General features: G+C 31.8%; 2 protein-coding genes across 2 annotated transcripts; both read right to left on the minus strand.

The window, feature by feature from the left end:
* Positions 1-607: 607 nt before the first annotated feature.
* LOC133172959 (tetraspanin-9-like) lies at positions 608-5852 on the minus strand. The gene is made up of 8 exons (XM_061307821.1): positions 5686-5852; positions 3612-3730; positions 3192-3455; positions 2755-2829; positions 2547-2654; positions 2254-2430; positions 2043-2126; positions 608-1715 (listed from the first exon to the last, which is right to left on the minus strand). Exons 2-8 carry the CDS (start codon positions 3669-3671, stop codon positions 1650-1652), a joined length of 834 nt encoding a protein of 277 aa, XP_061163805.1. The 5' UTR covers positions 3672-3730; positions 5686-5852; the 3' UTR covers positions 608-1649.
* An 8904-nt stretch (positions 5853-14756) lies between these two features.
* LOC133173132 (uncharacterized) lies at positions 14757-16566 on the minus strand. Its single transcript, XM_061308071.1, has 4 exons — positions 16417-16566; positions 15955-16165; positions 15461-15642; positions 14757-15235 (listed from the first exon to the last, which is right to left on the minus strand). The coding sequence occupies exons 1-4, from the start codon at positions 16457-16459 to the stop codon at positions 14760-14762; spliced, it is 912 nt and encodes a 303-aa protein (XP_061164055.1). The 5' UTR covers positions 16460-16566; the 3' UTR covers positions 14757-14759.
* Positions 16567-16586: the final 20 nt, after the last annotated feature.

Below are 16586 nucleotides of genomic sequence, written 5' to 3' on the forward strand. Positions count from 1 at the left end.
TTCAAAGTGCGTTAATATGGTCGATATTAACGCACTTTGAAAAAAAAAAATAAAATTTTTCAAAGTGCGTTAACGTGGTCCCAAAATTAACGCACTTTGAATCTTTTTTTCAAGTGCGTAATTTTTCAAAGTGCGTTGTAACACCGCGCGTCAATCATGTCTTGAAGATATTGGCACGTTGGGTGGATTGCAAAGGCTATTTGAAACTTAAAAAAAAAAAACAGATTTAAATTTTAGCATCACACAAACTTTTCTTACTTGAAAAAAAAGAATTATGACACGAGAATATTTAACCTGGGAAAAAGGCAAGCTATTTCCTCTGGCAGGGTTTATTAATCTCCATGTTTATATTCTGTTTGAAAGTCTATGTTGTGATTCATTTGTCTAAATACTCACAATCTATAAGTATTAGTTTGTCCTCATAGATCGTTTGTCTGAGTAGCATATCATCAATTTGTTTATTTATTTATTTTTTTTTTTTACTTTTCTGAAACTTTGGTTTTACAGTTTTTGGTGTAAGAGTGACTTAAGTTTTGGTTATCAGTAGAAATTGTTTCCTCTTGGTTTACTCTAAAAAATATTTCGAAGTTTATAAAATAAAACTAAGAACAAATTATATTTTATTCATTTGATAAGGAATAATAACAAAATACAGTCATACATGAGCAAACATGCATTTTGTCAACTTATTGAAGTGATAGAACACACATTATAAAACAAACATTAATAGATAAAGATATTAATTAAGATTATTGGTGACACTGAATATACATGTAATTACACATGAATACAGAATTGGCAACGTACACATTATAGATGTAAAAGAATCAGTAGCTAGGAGAAAGAGATCTTACTGATCTTAATTACTCACAATTATCATCTTTCTTTCCTCCTGATGTCATAATCAGAACGAAAAACATTTTAATGGTTAAATTTAATATTAGTCTTTTTACACATTTTTAAAATATACGTATGCTAAGATAATTTCAAAAGCATTTTACAATCTACATGCAATAACTGATTGTGTACAATGCAATGTTATCGATTTCTTTTCAACAATTGAACAAACAATATTAAAAAAAACAGTAATACTGAAATGATCAGTGGGTATAAAATTTATTTTAAATATATTTAAATATACATGTAATGTTATAGCACACTGAAATAGAGGCGACATGGACTAAAGCAATAAAACAAAGATAAAGGTCAATCTTCATATATTTATTTTACCTTAACCTTTAAGGGCTTCGACAGAGATGTGTTCCTGCATGAATCGTACACAAAAAATATTTTCCAATATTTCTGTATTCTGGGAAGTAGAGGGCTTTAAGGTTTTGTAAGAATGCTTAAGTACAAAGTGTAAAACCTAGATTAATATTTATTTTCCTTTCATCGATTAAATTACTAGTACTGCTAACAGCAGCTAGTAACACAGGAAAAAAAAATAGGCATGTAAAATTCTATGTACAAATTTATGAATTATATATAGGTGTGAAGAGTAGTAGAACGTAAGATCACTGGATTAAAACAATTATAAATGCTGAAGAACTAAGCTGAGCTTCAGGATAGGATTGTGTGACTAAAATTTGTAGATTGGTTTATAAAGCCCGCTATATCTAATGGTCGTCTCACCTACATCTATATTATGGTCAGTCTTCTTCATCGTCCTTCTCTCCTGATTTACACACAACCAGGGCGAAAATCATCAACAACAGCTAAAAACATATATTTTACGTACAATTATTGTTTTATCAGAGCTGATAGTTACTAGCATATAATTTGAGGATGGATGTATTTTACTTTGCGCCAATTTATCATCTTCTCAGTTTTACTTCTAAGTCTATATATACACATATATGTGAATAATAAATTGTTAATGAAGCAATTAACGTCATTATCATAATGTTTTAAAAATGATTTAAAATGAAAGCGCTAATGTTTTACAACTACTTTCGTATATATATATATATATATATATATATATATATATATATATATATATATATATATATATATATATATATATATATATATATATATACCTCAACCGCCAAAACAGCAGCTCCAACGCCAATCATAATGTTTTGGTTCTTTATAAGCCAGTTGTCTATTGCATTATAGCAGCCCTAAAAATTATTTAATTTTCATTCTGATTTTTTTTTTATTCACAATGAATTCTAACCAAATAAAAAATTACAATAAGTTTAATTGTCAATTTCTTAAGAAACAATAGGTCAACTATAGAAACACTACCTGATATGCATAAGAATTGTTTTGGTTTGGATTTTCCACACAGCTTTTTATGGCGTCACTTGTTCTATTTTTACAACAAATCACTGGAATTAGGGGGTTTGTTTCATTTACAGTCTCATTCCTCCATAACGTAGACGAATTGAAGTCTGAATAATTGTCAACTCCACAACATTCAAACTTAAAAATAATTAAAAATAAATAAATCGGGATTAGTATGTTCTGTCATTTATCATTGTTCATTAAGTAAAATTGCCTAAAAGAGTATATTTTGTATTTAATTAACTCTAGTTTACCTCTACAGACACAAAGTTGATCGCTATAGAGATGGATTCTTTTGAATGAATTCCTTTGTATTCCTCCTTTATTGCTTTTTTGAACGGTTTCTTTATCCAACTGTCAACCTAACATGACAATGTGAAACCAAGTCAAATGCATACTGAGGATAAATTAAAAATAATCAATTACTTTGGTGAAATATTGAAAGACGTGTTGATATCTTACCTCACTGCGAACAGCAAAAATCAGTATGATAAATGTGATTTCTACCAACAATAAAATTACAAGGAATACCACGTACTAAAAGACAAAGTGCAATGAGTTAATGATAAAGTTATGCAATATTGATAAATATGAAGAAGACAAGGGTTATCCACCCTTTCCTTTCGATTCATTTCTTTAAGAAAAATATAAATTTTAACGTCCAAAGAACAATTTTTAATATACCAATAACTATACTGTCTACTAATACATGTATTATCATAACCAAATTAAAATCTGGACAATTGAGATTATAATCATTTGCATCTTATCGAAGACATTGCAAAATTTCCCTTCGAAATTAAAAAAAAAAAAGTAGTAATATACAAAAATGATTAATAAGGCCATTTGATTGATGTATTTTGTAGAGATATTTCAAAAATTCAAAATGAAATACTTACTACTACAAGCATACATTTCACTTGGCAACAAGCGCCTACACAACCAAGAATACCAAGGACAAAGAAAAAGGCGCCAAGAATTATGAAGGCCAATGTGGCGTCTCCAACGAAGTCAGCGATGTTGAAGTCGTTGAGATTGGCATCAGCCCCAGCATCCTTTAAGGCCGAGGCCAGTCTACTGTAGGAATCCTGGAGGATATTGTTCATGAAATCGTCACCCCATCTTACAACTGACCCCACCACTAACAAGGTTATCCCAATCAACTGAAAATATATGATACAATGCAAGTGGTTGGGAAAAAAGTTGAAAGATTGACGTTTTAACAGCTGAAGTGCCAAAAAAATAAATAAATAAGAAGAATAGATAAGTTGTTGACTTGAAAGCTTAAAATTATAAGAGAATTTTGGTTGTTGACTTACTGAGAAAACGATGTTGACGATTGTGAGGAAAAATTGGCTGCATCCTTTACACGCACCCATCTTTGTAAAATTTTCAAGACTTATTCAAACCACAAGGAAGCTTAGGTCACATAGCTAACCTGTAAATCATCATTACAAGTTCATATTGTAAAATTGATCACTTTCTCCATAAAAATCCCTAACTATCGTACTAGTAGAGCCTTCACTTGGTGTTTACTTAGTATTAGTCCCTAACTTTATCGTATGTATATTACATGTATACACTTTCATGTGTTATCACCATCAATATCTATACATGTAGGTAACTATAATAAAATATATGTAACAGGAAGAAATGTATCAAATTCTCTACCTGACGAGCAGGTGACAATGAAATCATTCCTATATTTGTATATCTGTACTTTAAGAAGGGTTTGTGACTATTTATTTCATGATGCATCACGTATATTTGGAAAGATTTACAATTTAGATAGACTTGAGAACCACCTCATTATACCTTTTTATATGCATTGTGTGCTTCCTGGTTAGTCCAAAATCTGAAATCTCACTTCACTTGTTGATCAGGACAGTAAAATAGAGTGTGCACAATAAAAAAAGTAGAATGCAAATTTTCTCATCATAGATTTAGACACTATCGGTTCAAGGACAGTCAATTGCAGTTTGAGAAGCTTTATAAGATTTTTTTTTATTCTAAAACATACTTTTTTCTAATACAAATAACTGATTTAACGGACATATGTCACGAAATGAAGGAGTTATTTTACACATATGAATTTCAAACTGCAAACAGGAGAGTGGGATTTGTTTATCATTAAGGTGAAACCTAAAATAGTTTCTCTCATTAGAGACGTAAGTATTTGTAAATGAAAATCTACCTTTAAAATTGATATCCTGCAATTTTACTTTGAGGTAAAATTTAATATATATACAAGCGTAAAGTATTAATATTTTGTCCATATAGAAAAAGAAAGACTTTACGGTCACCTGTTAAAATTTAATAAGTAAATGTTTCTAAGCAATCCACCTCTCAAGATATGGAATAAAATACCCAATTAAATGCATTGTTTTTAGAGTTAAAAGGACTTTTTTTTTATTAAAAATACTTTTTGAAATTTTTTTATACATGTATTTCATGATGTGACTTTAAAGAAAAAGTAGGCTTTATTCTTATTCTAAGTAACATAATCGCTTTAGACATAAAAGAAAACAGGCCATAAAGTTTGTGTCCGAATAGGATCATCTAGGTAGAAAATAAAAACCACATGGTCATTTACTGATCATATACTATGATAATATATATTTATGGTGTATTAAAGTTTCAAACATCTACTTGGGTAAAAAAAAGGCTTAATTTTTTATTTGTTTTGAAAATCTAGCATAAATTTGCAATTGGTAGACACTTAACCAGTCAACTACATATACCAATGGTCAGTGCTTAATTGTCATACTTAATGTTATTTTCTGACATGGGGTTAAGGAAGGTCAAAACAGGCGTATCCTTCGCTTGTCCTCAAGTCGTGTTAACAAGTAAAGAACTCTGTGTGCATAACATGTGTAAAGAACATTGCTATTAACGACCCGATATGGTGCACGTTAACATCACTGTGCAATATTACGTTAATGGGGTTTCCCGATTTGTTATTCGGCACACAGTTAATGATAGCTTTTACTTTCACCCTATATACAAAATTTGAATGTGTATTTTTAATAGGATATTTCGTTTTATGATTTTTTTTATCATTTCTAATAATAAACTTCTTTAATTCATATTCTAATTGAATGAGATTTTACTCATTTACCAAATAATGACTAGATTCATAAATCTTAGGTTCAATATGAAATAAATTATATAAAACATACCTCCACTTATCCAGGAAGTTGTACAAATCAGAGTGAAATATTGATTTTTCATAGGTTTTATCTAAACTCCTGTATTAAAAATATCTTGTGAAGAAATCACAACTGACGTCCAGACACCCTCATGTAACAAGATAATTATTACCCATTTTAAAAAAGTCTTCCTCAATTCATTGCTTTTTTTTCTGAAAAAAAAAAAAAATAAAACAATGAATACCTTGAAGTCTTTTATGTCCACTCAAGCAGCTTAAATATTATCCAGGTATGTCCTCTACCCACAGTAAATGAATATGGAAAACACTATACCAATGACTTCATTTTCCAACCATCTAGAGCCCTGGGACAGATAGGTAAATAACAATACGTTGTAAATGTTGATAAGGACCTAGCCACAGGTAGATACGGCCATCTGTAGATACTTGCATGGCTTTTCTATTTTACCCCCTCTGTTTATATATTGAAAGTCGTGTGAGTGTATGACATTGTGCTAATTAATTATACACACTCCTTGATCACCCTTTGACCAACAAGCAATGACACTCGGAAATTAATTAAGATACCTTTCCATTCCACTTTTTCAAGTTTAACATATCATTACTTTCCACTTAAATCACGATGGTATCATTATCCATGAATTCTATTTCAGACTTTTCTCGGAATGAAATATATATTTTTGTAAGAGTTTCAGTTTTCAAGTGAAAAATACAAAGTGTATGAGAAATTACTTTTCAAACACCGAGATGGTTGAAATTCGTCTATCAGCTTACTTTATCTTTTTTTTAGATTACATTACAGATCGTTTTCAAATTTTGTGATCTTAACATAAGACTGTTTTAATCGCATTGATATATCTTGCAGATTTGTTGCTAACCATATGTGATATTGGAGTGAAATCTTTCAATGTACACCTTTCCAAATTATTTTTTATAAAACTGATGTCTTTAGTGTGTTGACTAACCAGAAAAGAACAGTTAAATCCTAATTTTTCATTACAATATTACTTGTTATAAGTGTTACAGAAAGAGTTTTATCATCACAGTTTGATCAACATTTTGTATTTGACTTGTTGGGATTATATCTAAAAATTCTGAAATTTAAAAATATATATTGATATCTACAACAACTCAAGTTTAAGAATACTTGAATGTCTACATAAGAAATACACAAAAACAAAATTCTTGTATTTCATCATCCTCACAACGTCACACGGAAACGTGTTGACTCGGGACCCCTGACATTGTGAAGATGGTATTTTATAAAATTAAAATTGTCAGTTATTTTAATTACTTTCATTTCTGCTTATAATTCAAAACGAATCCATCATAAAAAAAGTTCTTTATTCCTTCATTGTTATATGTTTGAGATCCATTTTTATACAGTAGATTTATTTTTTTTTTCTTTGAGCCCATAACAACATAACCAGTTGATAAGCTTGAATACCTCAACTGATCAATTCTATCCCTGTTGTATCCCTGAGTATGTTTTATGTACGTGTGCACAAATCTTAACTCAGTGGATAGATTTTTAGGAATACAGTGAAATTACACAAATTAATTTTACTTCAAATAAGTTATCTTCGTTGCCTATGTCATTTAAAGTGGTGTTACTCTGCAAAAATAATAATAATTTAAAAAAAAAAAATGTTATTTTTAAGTTGAAACTAGAGAATCTGTAATTCAAACAAAGGTTATTTGGATAAATTAGAATATTAACTCACAAAAATAGATTACAGTATGTTCGGATGTCAGTCTTCAACGGTCAACAGAACCATTTACTATTTGGGGAATACATGCACTGCAAATTAAAGAAATTCAGGACAATTAGATTTTGAAACTTAAAAAAAACTTGTAAAAACTTCTTTAAAAAGAAATTCTGGTTGCGATGAGAATATCAATAGTTTTGGGAATCAATCGAGTCTACATAAGAGCGCAGATGGGGCTTTTTAACAATACACAGAGACGAGTGTACACAGAGTCAATCTTTCAACTGGCGTCAAAAGTTTCACAAATATTGTAAAGGAGAAACTTCAGACGCACTGTGCTATAGCATATTCAAAAAGCGGCGTAAATAAAGTGTATTCTCAAAAACTCCAATGAACTTAAAGAAAATTCAAAATTATATATTTTTTCATTAGTAAGTAACATCAAAACGTATGGCCTTTCTACACTTTGTGCAAACAAAGACCTGAAGCAAAGCTTTAGGTCTATGGTGCAAACATTCCTCACGATTAATTAGAAATGAGACTTTTTGATATCCTAGACAACTGCTTCTTCAATAAAAATGAAACTCGAAATTTTCATATTTTGTGATCGGTAATCAACAAAGTTACTTTGTTAAAAATCACTCTGATTCTACACAGGTAAGTACTCTGAAGTTAAATATTAAAAGAATGCTGTAGTTCCCCTTTGACAACAATTATGTAATCTTCGGAGACCAGGTCTTCCAACAAACTGTTGGAATTTCCGATGGGCACTAATTGTAATCCTCTATTAGATAACCTGTTTTATTATTCCTATGAAGCAGAATTTATTCAAAAGCTTCTGCATAAGAAGAAAACACGATCTGTGGCCTTCAGTTCGACATTCAGATATATACTAACGACGTTTAATCAATTCACAATAGTTACGAGACTTCCATTCGACTCAAAATAAAAGAAACCACAGAATCTGCCACATCTGTTTCATATTTGGATGTTTTAATATAGACGATAAAGTTAAAATAAAAACTAAATTGCACGAAAAACGAGACGACTTGAGCTTTTCCATTGTAAACTTTCCTTATTTATGAAGTAACGAAATGAAATCCCGCGAAAGCGCGGGGAATTCAATTTTTAATTTTATTTTTAATTACAATAATATATCATAGTTTCTACCGACAATTACAGGCATATAGCAAGGATAAATACTTTGATAAAAATCCCGCAGTTGGTTTAGGAGCAGAAGTAGATATACTTCCCCCCCCCCCCCCGTCCTTTCTTTCCCTTCAAATTAAATCTCAATCTCACTAATTAATTGACGTTTTCTCTTTACATGTTAGCAACTTTATTTTGATACCTGATGTGTTATGTTATACGTATTGTATTTCGGGGGTCTGTGTTCCCATTCCCATCCAGGAAAAAAAGAAGTTTTGATGTAGTTTGATGGTCTCCTACAGTTTAAAATAGCAGATCATCTCATTTTGTGATATTTTAAAGAATTGTTGGTTTTGTATGGTGTCATAGTTAATATTTCCCGTACAAATTAGGCTCCGCCCCCTTTTTGTAGCCTTAACTGCGCTGCGAAGCTTCATTCTTTTTTCCTTACAATATTTTGAAAGCAGTGAATGAGAAACTTCAGGAGTATTGCACAACAACATATTTGAGAAATGGTGTTAATCTGATGTGGATACTTAAAAACTCAGAGAAACTTTGAGAAAATTTGAAATCACAAAATTTAACCAAAATCAATGGCATCAAAACGTATAACTTTCCAACACTTAAAAAAAACTTTTCCCGCGATAAATTAAAAGTCCAGGCTTTTTGACATTATAGACAACTTCTCATTTTTTTCAATATACCGTTCACGGTAGCTTAGTCGGTAGAGCGCTCGCTCCGTGATTGGAAGGTCGTGAGTTCGAATCTCGGCCGCGACTGACCTAAGTCGAGAAAAAATAAGTAGCAACTGTTCCTTCGCCATGCGCTCTCCACTCTGGAGTGAAAGCTGCTGGTTTCGGATGAGACCTTAAAAACCGAGGCCCCGTGTCACAGCAGGCGTTGGCACAATAAAGAACCTTCACTGCTCAATGGCCCTGAGTGCCGAGTAAAGGTCAAAATTTGAAGTCCCATACCGGTATATGGTGACGTCAGTATATGAGTAAAAAATTCTCGAATGGGGCGTAAAAGAACAGTCAATCAATCATCTTTTTCAATAAAAATGGAACTCGTAAACTCACATACCTTGTCAATGGTGATCGTCAAACTTATTTAAGTCCTCCAACGTTAATATTAAAAGGATGTTTGAGTTTCTGATTGACAATATCTATGTAGCTTTTGGAGACCAGCAGGTCTTCCAGCACTCTTATAGAATCCTATGGGTGCTTATTGTCCCCCGTTATAATCAGGCCTGTTTCTGTATTCATATGAAGCAAAAATTTATTTATTTCAAAAAGTCTACACGAGAAGAAGAATCTTCCAATTCGACATTTTGATATATATTTACGACGTTTTATCAATCATCAATAATCATTTCATTTCTACGTTGGTTGTTTTAAACATAGTTATTTTATTGTATAATTAATATAACAGGATTGGTTACAAGTTCTTACAACTTAGATAAACATTTCCCTGTGATATATACAATGATTATAATGATTTTCAACGAATTAAATACAGTTGTAATGAAAATGATGATTCGCTATATCCCAGAGAAAGACCATTGATGACATGATAACCGTCATCTTTTCTAACGTCAGCCTCGCTTATTTATGTAGCAATACACCGTTATCACCTACATAATGAGTTCATGTCTCCCAGTATGCAAGAACATGTTCTACGTAAGAATAATTTTTAAAACGAGGGAAAAACAACCTATTGAAAAATAAGTTGATGATACAAGAATATCAGCAGTCTTGTTTAAAGCCAACATTTTGGAAATTCTATGGTAGATACAATGACTTTGTTAGAAAATACAATCTGTAGTTAAGTCGAATGTTGACTGACGTTTTTCATACAAATTGTTAGATCATCATTTTTGTTTTTCATACAAATTGTTAGATCATTATTTTCTTAGTATAGGTAGTTAGTAGTTTACTCTAGTAAATCAAAGTTTTTACTCTAGTGAATCAAAGGATTTACTATAGTAAATTAAAGTTTTTACTTGGGATTGTTATATTTTGTGCTCTCTTATTCATTGTTATTCATTGTAAGAGATTTTAAGCACTAACCCCCCCCCCCCCCCCCCAATGTTCTGAAGTAAAGTTTCATAGTTAATCAAAGTATCAAAGTATTGACTATAGTTAACTTTAATAAATTTTTGTTAGGGTTTGTTCATAGTATGTAAATAGGTACATACATTTAATGTTGTCATGTACTGAGTGTATACCTACATAAAAGCAAAGGAAATTCAAGCTTAGCATGTGCTATCGATATCAGTATGAGGTAATCTCCAAAACTGCGGTTATATTTACCGAACCATGCAATTTTATTTATGAAATCAAATCATTTTGTTTTATAGGAGGATAGTAGAGTACGTGTACCGATGTCGCATTGCTAACAGCTAGCTTTGAAAGAATCTGTGCAATCTCCTATATAAAGTAAAAAAAAAAGGTTTGTACAACTTCTATAAGGAAATATTAGATAATGATATCATTGTTTTCTCCTAAATGATGTAAACCCAGAGGTAAAGAGAGAAAATAAAAGCATCGTCACTGTATTTCTGTTTCGAATTATGATCTCAATCAAGCATGTTGGAAACCGATGAGACGAACGGACGAATATTTTCCTGGAGAATCAATTACTATAGTATTTTCACGTGGAATTCGAAAGACGCTCAACTTTGCAGTTTTAAAATAACGATATCACTATGCCCAGCAGCAAAGAAAAAGCAGTAAATACTTCATGACAAATTAAGAAGAAGAAATGAAACAAAAATATTCAAAGTTACAGCAAATTCCACATCACCATAAAGTGTGCCGGACAGAAAAAGTGAAAAGAAGCGGAAACAGAGAGTAAAGAGAGGGGTCTCTGTTCATTCCCACCTGATGTAACCAGGAAACTTTTTCATTTCATGGCATTTAAGTTTAGATTGTTTGAGATAAGTAGATCGAGCTAAGTCTCTTTTTTTTTTTTGTTTAAATATAGAACCAGAACAAAGCAAACATTTGATAAACAGAACCTTGATTTTCTCACTTAATGTGAAATGAAATAGTTCATTAAATAATATTTTTTAAATATTTGCACGCAAAATTTAGAGTTTAAACCGTATACAGAATCTAGGTTTAAGTTTAAACTTTGCTTACTTCAAATAAATTAAAAATCATTAACATCTCACTATCACGAACGCCTCAATACATTTCTGAGTACAGTATTTCTTCGCAAAGTAAAGCTAACCTAAGGAATATGGGCCAACAAGACGAGCAAAATGGACATAACTTCAAAGGTATAAAAATTAAATTCAATTTGTGAATTTGATATTTAAAGCGAAGTTCTAATTATTGTAAAGTGTAATATTATGACAACCAAAACTTTCTCCTAAAAAAAAATCTTTCGTTGAAACGTATTCTATGATTAAAGAAAAAAAAGTATATCTGAGGATTTGAACCCAAGCGACAAAAATCCTGACGTTCAGATTATTCACAGAGATCGACACATTAACCACTACACCACACAGCTCATAACAAGTAGCGGCATTCACCTCTTATTTGTCAAATGACCTTTAAATACCTGGACTTATATTTCTGGGAATGATACGAATTTTGTGTCATACAAGTATAATTTTAAGGTACGTCTCAACCGTTTAACTTTAATGTCACAGCCTATGAAATTTGTTACAAAAAGACAGAGGAAAAGGGAAATCAAAGAAAACATAATTATAAACAGAAAATTTTAATGTTTTGAAGTAGAATATGGATTTTTTTTCACTCATGAGATATTTTCACTCGTGCTTCGCACTTCTGAGAATATCAAAAAAACAAAAAAATAAATAAAATAAAAGAAATAAAAAAATAAAAGTAAAAATCATGTTCTACTCGTGGAATAAATTCCATACCCAACTACAAAACATTGAAGATCCTCTATACAATTTATAGCTCTGGAGGTTTTATGAAAGCAAACTTAACTGCAATAATCGTTAAATTGTCTTACTTCATGTAATGTTGGCATTAGATGCCTTGTGATTTTATTATTCTTATACTATGGGAATATAATTTTACTACAGAAACGACTGTCTATAATACATGTAAATAAGCACAAATCAAGTAAATAGTAGATATCTAGTGGCTTGAAAAAAAAAAATAAAGTCAACGATACAACGAATTTACCCTCTGATGAGAACTTCATCAGGTTTTAGTAAGTCTCAGTAAAAAATAAAACAGTATCATGTAATTTCAAAGAGATATAGACGTAAATTGTTTATTGATAATTACAAAGTTTTACCATTGAATTAAAAAAGCTACACAGAGATTACACACACGCACACTTGATTCTCGATTTGTTTCAAATATATATAGGATCTCCCATGATTTGTAGTTGGATATGATTTTTATCCAACGAGTTGTGTGTTTTTTTATCCCCGAGCCTTGGCGAGGGGATAAAAACACACAACGAGTTGGATAAAAGTCATATCCAACTACAAATCATGGGAGATTCTTTTTATCCCATGTTTAATACTTCACAACGAATGTTTTACACTGTTTATACAGGACTCCACTTCATTTTACTTCATCACTCTAACGCAAAAACCATTGTGACGTCACAACTGCACTTAACTGTGGAATATGAAAAAATTATCCAATGAGTCATATCCACGGGATAAAGGGGTAAACATGGGATAAATTAAGATATCTAATCAGATATTCATGCATAAAAACTAGAAAATTTATACACGTGTATAAATTAGGAAGACTACATGAACAATATATTATGTTTCAGTAGACAAGGCTTGGCTTGTATTAATATCATCTTATTTTATAAGAAATATCGTTATGTCTATATTTTAGAAGAACTTGATTTTAATTCTACGTCTGAAAATCCAACTTATACTCACAGTTCACTTTCTAAGGGTGTAATTCTTCAAAATAACATTTCAGTATTTAATACTTTTAACATTCGAGTCAACCAAGGTGAGTTCGATCTACCCTACCTATACTGGTTTCCTAGACTTCATAAAAATCCTTACAAAGAAAAATTGCGGGGCTCAGCATATGCTCTCTATCTTTACTCCTCACAAAAATATTAACTGTTGTAAAGGAGAAACTTCAGATGTACTATGCGAAAGCATATTCTATCAGTGGTGTAAATCAAATATGGATTCTCAAAAATTCCAAAGAACTTTTAGAAAATTTAGAATCACGATATTTTTCAAAAGTCGATAACATCAGAACGAAAAACTTTTCTACACTTAAAAACTAGGCCTTTTAATATCATGAACAGCTTCTTCTATAAAAATAGAACTCGAAAATTTTCATATCTTGTGATTGGACATCAACAGAATTATTTTGTTAAAAATTACTCTGATTCTGCTCACAAGTATTCTGAAGTATATTAAAAAGATGTTGGAGTTCCTCATTGACAACATTTATGTAGTCTTTGGAGACCAGGTCTTCCAACACACTGTTGGAACTTACGATGGGAACTAATTGTGCTCCTTTATTAGCGGACCTGTTTTTAATATTTTTCCTATGAAGCAGAATTTATTCAAAAACTTCTACATGAGAAGATGAAAAAACTTGCTGTGGCCTTCAACTCTATACTGGCGACGTTTCATCAATTAACAACAGTTATTTCTATTCATATGTCGACTCGATATACCCCAGTGAATTCGAAATAAAAGACACCACAGAGTCCGCCAAATCTGTTTCATATTTGGATGTTTTAGTGATTATGGACGATAATGGCCAATTAACAACTAAACTGTATGACAAACAAGATGATTTCACCTTTTCCATCGTCAACTTTCCTTATTTATGTAGTAATAGTCCACTATCACCTGCATATGGGGTTTACATCTCCCAACTTATACTCAAGAGCATGGTCATATATTAATAAGGGGATTTTTAAACCGAGGCAGGCTTCTGACAAGTAAGTTGATGTTACAAGGATTTCAAATGCCTCGATTAAAGTTAGCATTTCGTAAATTCTATGGACGTTATAATGTCCTTGTTAGCAAATATAACCTATCATTGTGTCGTATTTTGGCTGACATTTTTCCCATATCAATTGTTAGGCCTTTCTTTTTATACAAAATTTGACCTAGCCTGCTTTGTTGTCGGAAGTCAGTTATTTTTCTACGTTATCAATATCACCTTTTTGTGACTTTCTCCGACTTCATTCTACCTGTCTACCTGATCAATTCTTAGACGGGCGTGACCTGTCGACAGGGGATACTTAATCCTCCTAGGCACCTGATCCCATCTCTCAAATTTCCAGGGATTCATGTTTTATGCCCTCTTCCCAGATTTATACTGTTTGTGGATTTCTTTTAGATCGATCACTGTTCGTTATCTTCACCTTTTTCATTACACTCCTGATATTGCAGACAATCCTTGCACACTGTTCCACATTTGACAATATAAACAAAGTACAGAATGACAACGTACTCATAGAATATTTACGACACTGAAAATAAACATCATAAAAATACTACTTGATATTTGACAGCGAACAGCATCATTGAGCGTCCCACTGTTTCGTGGGAAGGCTCGTACCACAAATGTTTTGTTCAGGGCGCCATTACCACAGAAGAACATGCTGCTCTCCGGTTCACACAAGAGAACAGTGTTCACGTCCTGTGTTGTCATGGTGTAATTAAGGAATGACTGTCTCTTGTAGTTACAATCCTGATAGACTTCTGGTTCTGATTCAGATATTTCAGCTGTGTACGCTAGTAAGGGAGCAAACCCGCCCTCTCCGCTCTGTTTGTAACACCAGCGCAAGCTCACCGGAGGATTGCCAACAATTCCGGTACATGTGAACCGATATGTTGTTCCAATGAGGAATCTTCCTCCTCCCGAGGGATCTAACATGTTGTCGTTTGTTGGTGGTGTAAAGATTTCATCCATAGCTGTCGCAGTAGCTGCATACATAGACATTACATTATATCTAAATATTCTAGAAGTAAATGACATCTTTCACTTGAAAAAATATTTTGCATACATTGATACAATGATTTTACCAAACATCAGTCAAATAACACCTCACAAAGCAAATAATTGTCAAGGCAACAAGCCTGAGAAGTCTTCAGAAAATTTTCTATAGTGAGGGTATAGCATGTCACATTGAGAGGAAAAGGCAAACTTACTTTTCACTCGTACATATCTGGAAGCCTGGTCGACATAGTTGGAGCTATCGTCAGAAGTCCGCCCATTCAGGACACACGTGTAATTACCTGCGTCTCTACATCTGGTCAGGTTAGCAGGGACAACTACCCTCAGGAACTTATTGGCAGGGTTTTCGTCGTGAACATTCCCAGTCAAATTATACCTGTGAATTTAAAATAATAATAAGTTGTTCCTATAGGAAATTTATATGAAATCACTCGATACAGAATTATTTCTAGGTAATAACATACATGTACACAAATAAGAACTCCACGGGGCTAATTAAAATGCAACACATGCAAAAAATACTCAATATTACAACAATATAAAGATCAATTTTATTCTGCTTAAAACACACAAAAAGAAAATAGTAAATTAGAAGTACTTCTTCAATTGTTTAAAAATTGTTTTGTCAACGCTCTAACAGGACCGCCAATCTTGTGCCCAACAAAAAAAATCCAGAAACTTTTTTTACCTGAATCTGTTGTCAGTGACGTCAGGTATGATCAGATTGGAACTCTTAGATGTTCGGTTATAAGTCACCAGAGCGACAGGTGTTCCATTTCTGTGTAAGGTGAAAGAATTAACGTGTAATAACATCTCACTATTGGCAGGGCTGCATCTAATGTCGAAGGAGTTCACATCGAGTGTTACATCATTTGTTTGGATAAGTACACCTTTAACACCTATAAATATGAAAATGTCTTTTAAATAAAATTATACAAGATATGAAAAACAACAATGGATTTTTTTAAATGCATGGTATAAGGATTTGTGTTTTAATCTATAAAGGAGTTTAATTTAAAGAAGAAGAAAAAACAATGAATTTAAAAAAAAAAAAGAGTGTCAAAATTATTTTACACTCTTTTTTTTATCATGCTTTATTCTTATTCTAAAAGAGTTTTCAGTTGTATTTCGATGAAGAAAAAAAACCTACCTGATATCAAAATTATTGATAAAGTTACCCTTAGTGAATCCATTTTGTTCCTTGGGCTGGAAAAAATCAGGCTTCATGTATATTTGTAAAGTTTCGATTTCCCAGGCTATTCAGTTTTATTGTTTTATTATCGGTAACTATTTCGGTCTATTTTTGTCACCAGTCACCAA

The sequence above is a fragment of the Saccostrea echinata genome, unplaced genomic scaffold (assembly GCF_033153115.1).
Source record: "Saccostrea echinata isolate AGI-Se365-2 ecotype Australia unplaced genomic scaffold, CSIRO_AGI_Sech_v1 ptg000056l, whole genome shotgun sequence".
Lineage (NCBI taxonomy): Eukaryota > Metazoa > Mollusca > Bivalvia > Ostreida > Ostreidae > Saccostrea > Saccostrea echinata.